General features: G+C 37.8%; 1 protein-coding gene across 1 annotated transcript; it reads left to right on the forward strand.

Annotated features, from left to right (window-relative positions):
- The first annotated feature begins 2,361 nt into the window (after positions 1–2,361).
- On the forward strand, positions 2,362–5,032 carry LOC123562296 (uncharacterized). Its single transcript, XM_045354938.2, has 2 exons — positions 2,362–3,561; positions 4,195–5,032. Exons 1-2 carry the CDS (start codon positions 3,408–3,410, stop codon positions 4,731–4,733), a joined length of 693 nt encoding a protein of 230 aa, XP_045210873.2. The 5' UTR covers positions 2,362–3,407; the 3' UTR covers positions 4,734–5,032.
- Positions 5,033–7,322: the final 2,290 nt, after the last annotated feature.

Below are 7,322 nucleotides of genomic sequence, written 5' to 3' on the forward strand. Positions count from 1 at the left end.
ATCACCTCATCAAGATGATGTTGAGAAGTCATGAGTCAGCCAGTCGGCTCAAGGTCAAGTTCACAACTCCCAAGGTCAAAGGTTGGAGCCTTCCATTTTGTGTCCGCTCTGAATCTCCTAAACCCCTTGAAGGATTTTCATTAAACTTTGGTCAAATGATCACCTCATCAAGATGATGTGCAGAACTTGTGAGTCAGCCATATTGGCTCATGTGCAAGATCACAACTCAAGGTCAAAGGTTCGAGCTATGTGTCTCCAAAACCCCTTGAAGGATTTTCATGAAACTTTGGTCAAATGATCACCTCATCAAGACAATGTGCAGAACTCATGAGGCAGCCATGTTGGCTCAAGGTCAAGGTCACAAGTCAAGGTCAAAGGTTTGAGCCTTCCATTTTGTGTCCGCTCTGTATTTCCTAAACCCCTTGAAGGATTTTCAAATTCATTCATGAACTATAAAATATACTTTACGTCAATGCTTCCACCTAATACCATCAACCCTTTCACTATCTTTAACAGCTTTGATGGTGAAGGAAGATCCCATGTGCCCCTTTGTATATTTTTTCATCACAAGCAGGTACCCGAGTAGAACCACTGACCTTCTGTAAGCCAGCTGGATGGCTTCCTCATGAAGAATTCAAGGCCCCTAGGGAGGCTCGAACCCACATGGGTTAGGGGCAAGTGATTTGAGCCCTTTTTTAAGGCTTTTGAATAGTCCGGGCTTTTTAGCTCACCAGTCACAAAGTGACAAGGTGAGCTTTTGTGATCGCGCAGTGTCCATTGTCCGTCGGTGCGTGCGTCCGTGCGTAAACTTTTGCTTGTGACCACTCTTAGAGGTCACATTTTTCATGGGATCTTTATGAAAGTTGGTCAGAATGTTCAACTTGATGATATCTAGGTCAAGTTTGAAACTGGATCACATGCGGTCAAAAACTAGGTCAGTAGGTCAAAAAATAGAAAAACTTTGTGACCTCCCTAGAGGCCATATTTTTCAACAGATCTTCATGAAAATTGGTGAGAATGTTTACCTTGATGATATCTAGGTCAAGTTTAAAACTGGGTCAGTAGGTCTAAAAATAGAGAAACCTTGTGACCTCTCTAGAGGCCATACTTTTCAATGGATCTTCATGAAAATTGCTCAGAATGTTCAGCTTGATGATATCTGGGTCAAGTTGGAAACTGGGTCACATGCGATCAAAAACTAGGTCAGTAGGTCTAAAAATAGAAAAACCTTGTGACCTCTCTGGAGTCCATACTTTTCAATGGATCTTTATAAAAATTGGTCAGAATGTTCACTTTGATGATACCTAGTTCAAGTTCGAAACTGGGTCAACTGCAGTCAGAACCTAGGTCAGTAGGTCTAAATAATTATATAGGAATAAATACTTCAAATATTATCAGATCATATTTCCTAGACTGCTTAATTATAATTACCTGATGACCCCAAGTGATTAGGGGTCACTTGACTGTGACCGTGACCTACTGACCTACTTTCTTGTTTTTTGAGATACAGCCTTGAAATTTGGATGACATGTACAGGTTTGCGCACTGATCTTAAATCTGACTTTCAGTGACCATGAATGTGACCTACTAACCTACTTTCTAATATTTTAGCATCAGTTTGCCATTTTAAACATGTGGCTCTTATAACTTAGGTGAGCGATTCAGGGTCATCATGACCCTCTTGTTTAATTAATATAATGTCACATGTGCAGGTAGCTGTGGGCACAAAGCGTTTAGCTGTCAATCTCAGGGTTGTGGGTTTGAGTCCTTCGTCTGACCATCTCTTTATTTCCAAATTTTATCTGCAAACTTATCAATTATCTGATCAAATTATGATGATTTTTGATTTTTTTTTAAAGTTATCCATTTTAACTGTTGTAGAAAAAGTTGAATAAAATTATTTTAAAAGTGTCATAGATAAAAAGACAAGTTACTTGTCACTACTGTTTCCAGAAAACAAATACACAAGTTCATGAAATACCATATGATACATAAAATAATGTAAGAATAAAAGCAATATCGATATCATTACATAACATAACATTAAAAATGATCTAAGGAAATTTCGAACCGGTGGTAACATGTGTGGAAGTCAAACATCTTACCACTATGCCACAGTGTCAAATAGCTATATAGGTTGTTTTATTAATACATGTATAGATATTTGTAGGATACAAATATTGTGTAAATTAACGGAAACACCCAAAAATATTGGCGAAGATTAACGAATGCCGGTCAATTTTTATTGCGGACAGTATCATAACTAATAGCTCATAATGCGGTAAGTAATAGAAAGAGCATTGAAACTCTCGGGTAAATGATTTGTACGAGGGGGCGTAGCCCCCGAGTATAAATCGTTTACCCGAGAGTTTTGATGTTCTTTCTGTTTTGTATCATAGCCAATAGCGTAGTTCAGTAGGCGTTTTCCTTGCCATATACAGTAGTTCAATGAGTGTTTATAATCCTTGCTTTACAAATGTGTAAACCCCAGGTAAATTAAACTAATACAAGAGCAGAAAATTAATACAATACAGTTTGCTGTCTGATGGGTCAGACACACCGGCATTTAGAGTTATGCACTTGATCAGTAAAGGTGAATATTTACTTAAGACAAAATGGACGACGGGCTCGATGCAATTTTGAGTCAGGTGGCAGAAACCGCGGATAAAAACTACTATGAGTTACTAAATGAAAGTAGTGACAATTTATTTCTATCTCAAGTACCTCTGGATTGTTACGATATTAAACAGGATAATAACATTGCTGAAGCTTCCTTTGATCTTGGATTAGACTTTCTGTTCGAGACTGAACAAAATGCAGTATCTGACGACAGCGCGTTGCTAAAACCACAGAGTTTGGAAATGAAATGCGAAAGTGATGACCGTGAAAGTGAAAACCCGTCACGGACAAGGAAATTGAAGAGCTTAAATCCTCGAAACGAAACAAAAACACTCAGTGGGCGTATAAAGTTTTCGAAACCTGGCGACAACACCGTGATTCGAATAACATACCAGAACTTCATTCTATGGACAAATCAGTGTTGTCATATTGGTTAATACCTTTCGTAATGGAAATAAAAAACCAAAAAGGAGAGGATTACCCCCCGAAATCTTTGTATCTTGTCATGTGTGGACTTTTAAGGCATTTACGCGAGCATGGAGTGCACGACATGAACTTTCTTGATAAAAACAATCCCGCATTTGCTGAATTTTATTCTGTACTGGATAGTAAAATGAAAAATCTGCTAGATCAAGGCCTTGGCACTGACACAAAACAAGCCGATCCAATTTCTGGTGATGACGAAAACAAATTATGGGAGTCCGGTGTTTTTGGCATGAAAGACTCTAAAACTTTGCAGCTGACTGTGCTTTTTTTTGCATGCAAGTTGTTTGGCTTAAGAGGTCGTGATGAACACTGGTCTTCAATGTGACCAGATTGAAATTGGTGAAGATAGTGAAGGACGTTTCATACGATTCATTGGCCGAGGATCTAAAACCTACCATGGTGGACTAGGCCAGATGTCTATAAATAACAAAGATATAAAACACTACTGTACACCAGGTATGCAAATTTTTATTGAGCCTTCTACAGTTTTTAAACAATTTTACGCATTGCTTAAACACTTGGCTGAATTATTTTATGTTAGTTTATTAAGTCAGCCTACTTCTTGCATTACCGTTCAATTCCTTGTCAGTTATGCACATTTAAAAGAATATTTGAGCCGCACCATGAGAAAAACAACATAGTGGTTTTGCGGCCATGATGGATCCAGACCAGCCTGCGCATACGCGGATCCATGCTGTTCGCTCATTAATTGCAATAGGCTTTGAAAGTGAACAGTGTGGATCCTGGCCAGACTGCGTGGATGCGCAGGCTGGTCTTGATCCACGCTGGTCGCAAAACCACTATGTTGGTTTTCACATGGCGTGGCTCATTTTACCATTTTAAGACCTAGGGATGTAAAAAGACTTCGACTTGGTGACAGGGGCGGATCCAGGAAAGTTCTCCTTGGGAAGGGGATTCCTACCAAATTCTACCTGCGTGGATCCCTCTGAACCCAGCTGGAACCGCCAGAGTCTGGAAGTTGGTTGGACCAGACTAGTGATAGGAATTTAATTATTGCAACCCCAGTAATTCATTGACCATAAACTATAAAATGTCACTCTCCAGGCTAATTTTGTTTTTAATTCACAGGTCCACGCTGCATGGCCACGCATTTTGAAACGTATATAAATGCCGTAGGTAACGATGGTGATTTCTACAAGAGGCCTCTTCCTGCTATGCCTGGGAACTCGATCCGGTATGGACATCAGCAAGTCGGTGTGAACACTCTCACTAAATTCATGAAAGAAATAAGTCAGAGGGGATCTTTGAAAGGTGTATATTCCAATCATAGTGGGAAACGAACATGTGCAACCAGCATGTACGAAGCTGGTATAGACGAGCAGGATATTATGGACAGGACAGGTGATAGATCTGTTACTGCTGTCAGAAAGTATAAACGCTTGAACGATAAAATCCGTAAAAAGGTGTCCAATGTACTGGACCCAAATTCTGACGTCAGCTTATCCATGACGAAAAGGAACGAGCAAAGTGACGATGACAAAGAAATTAATCTTAAAAACTCACCGTGCCATAAGAAACTAAAAGTTCGAAATGCTCTGTCGGAAATTACAACGAAATCTGGAATAGTTAATTTTAGTGGATGCACTTTCAATTTTTTACATGCTTAATGTGTTGAAATAAATTTTTAATCTTAAAAACTCGCCGTGCCATAAGAGACGGAATGTTCGAAATGCACTGTTTGAAATTACAACGAAATCTGGAGTAGTTAATTTTAGTGGATGCACTTTCAGTTTTTAACATGCTTGATGTGTTGAAATAAATTTTTAATCTTAAAAACTCACCGTGGCAGAAGAGACGAAAAGTTCGAAATGTACTGTCTGAAATTACAATCAAATGTGGAGTAGTTAACTTTTAGTGTATGCACTTTTTTAACATGTTAAAATTTGATGTGTTGAAATAAAAGTATTTCATTATGTTCAGCCTTTTCAGTCTTTGCCAGTGAAGCTGTGCAATAACTAGCAGGTATCTGATACCCGCACTGTTAGTTACCGCACTCTATTCAATTGAAAACTGTCCATATCGGCAGACTCTCTGCGAAATCTGCTATATCGATGGTTTCTTTGCGTCGGCACAGACTATTCTTTGCTATAAACAATGTCCAGGCCGGTAGAAGAGGCAAAAAACCGAACTGCCATCCATGATGATAGGTATGTTGCTCAAAAATAAGTAGAGCACGGAACATTAGAATATCTTTACTATGTATTGTACTGTTTTCTTTTTAATTAGTGAATTCGCTCGCAAACTCGATGCAATTAGTTGATGGTGTACTGACATGGAACACTAGCCCGACCTTTTCCACAGTCTTTTAATAACGAGTTTTTGCTTTGATATCATACATAACAAGCGCACTATTTGTATTCATTTTTCAATATACCTGTTTTTGCGGAAGGGCTACTCCAGTCTCTTTTCAGGTCAACATAAATCAAAAGAGTATTTACAGCGGGAACTAGATCTAATATTTCCTGTCCATTTCTGGTCCTGAGAATAATAATATTACAAGGGTAACCTGTCTTATTCATTCAGTGCACCTCTTCCGATTAAACTCGCAGGCGCTGCCACCAAAGATATTATGAATGCCACCATTTTTAGCTCATCTGATTTTTTGAAAAAAAATGATGAGTTATTGTCATCACTTGAGCGGTTGTCGGCGTTGGCGTCTGCGTCGGCGTTGCCTGGTTAAGTTTTATGTTTAGGTCAGCTTTTCTCCTAAACTATCAAAGCTATTGCTTTGAAACTTGGAATTCTTGTTCACCATCATAAGCTGACCCTGTATGGCAAGAAACATAACTCCATCTTGCTTTTTGCAAGATTTATGGCCCCTTTTGTACTTAGAAAATATCGGATTTCTTGGTTAAGTTTTATGTTTAGGTCAACTTTTCTCCTATACTATCAAAGCTATTGCTTTGAAACTTGGTATACTTGTTCACCATCATAAGCAGACCCTGTACATCAAGAAACATAACTCCATCTTGCTTTTTGCAAGAATTATTACCCCTTTTGAACTTAGAAAATCAGTTTTCTTGGATAAGTTTTATGTTGAGGTCAGCTTTTATCCTAAACTATCAAAGCTATTGCTTTAAAACTTGCAACACTTGTTCACCATCATAAGCTGACCCTGTACAGCAAGAAACATAACTCCATCCTGCTTTTTGCAAGATTTATGGCCCCTTTTGGACTTCGAAAATATCAGATTTCTTGGTTAAGTTTTATGTTTAGGTCAACTTTTTCTCTTAAACTATCAAAGCTATTGCTTTAAAACTTGCAACTCTTGTTCACCATCATAAGCTGACCCTGTACAGCAAGCAACATAACTCCATCCTGCTTTTTGCAATAATTATTGCCCCTTTTGGACTTAGAAAAATCATTTTCTTGGTTGAATATTATGTTTAAGTCAACTTTTCTCATAAACTATCAAAGCTATTGCTTTAAAACTTGCAACAGTTTTTCACCATCATAAGTGGACACTGTACATCAAGAAACATAACTCTATCATGCTTTTTGCAAGAATGATGGCCCTTTTTAGACTTAGAAAATCATGGGTAGGACAATATTTCTATTATACAAACAAAATCAGATGAGCGTCAGCACCAGCATGGCGGTGCTCTTGTTATTCGATGTCGCCGCGCAAAATTCATTAATTTATTGGATTTTAATATGAAAATAGGTCAGAGTCTCATATTTCACAAGGTAAACAAAAATCAATCTTGAACTTTAAGCACTAAAAATGAATTTATTGCTGATGCACTTTGTATATTTTGGCGGGAAAACAATAGGTTGTAAGTTTCTGTTTATTAGATGTGTGCATATTTTCCTCGTAACATATGCAAATAGATTTCAACATGTAGAGGGTTATGTAAATTACTTTAAGTAAAGTTCCAGAAATGTAGATTGTCGTAGCACACAGTATTTATGGAAAGAAATTTTTAGATCAATGTCTGGAGATTGGCAGAGTGACTTTTTTCAATGAATACTTTTAAACCACATTACCATGGACCCGTAGTCTCATTAGATATCACTCTCTCTCCCCCTACATTAAGTTCGTCTGTTAAAAAAGCATGAAGAAAAATAAATTATCAAAAAAAAACAAAACCACCTAATCCCTACAGAAATGAAATACGTTTTGCACCACCACACATCCTCACCCTCTCTTACATAAAATGATAACAATTTAGAATTTTAGTCATTGTTGTAGAAAA

The sequence above is a fragment of the Mercenaria mercenaria genome, chromosome 2 (genome assembly GCF_021730395.1).
Source record: "Mercenaria mercenaria strain notata chromosome 2, MADL_Memer_1, whole genome shotgun sequence".
Lineage (NCBI taxonomy): Eukaryota > Metazoa > Mollusca > Bivalvia > Venerida > Veneridae > Mercenaria > Mercenaria mercenaria.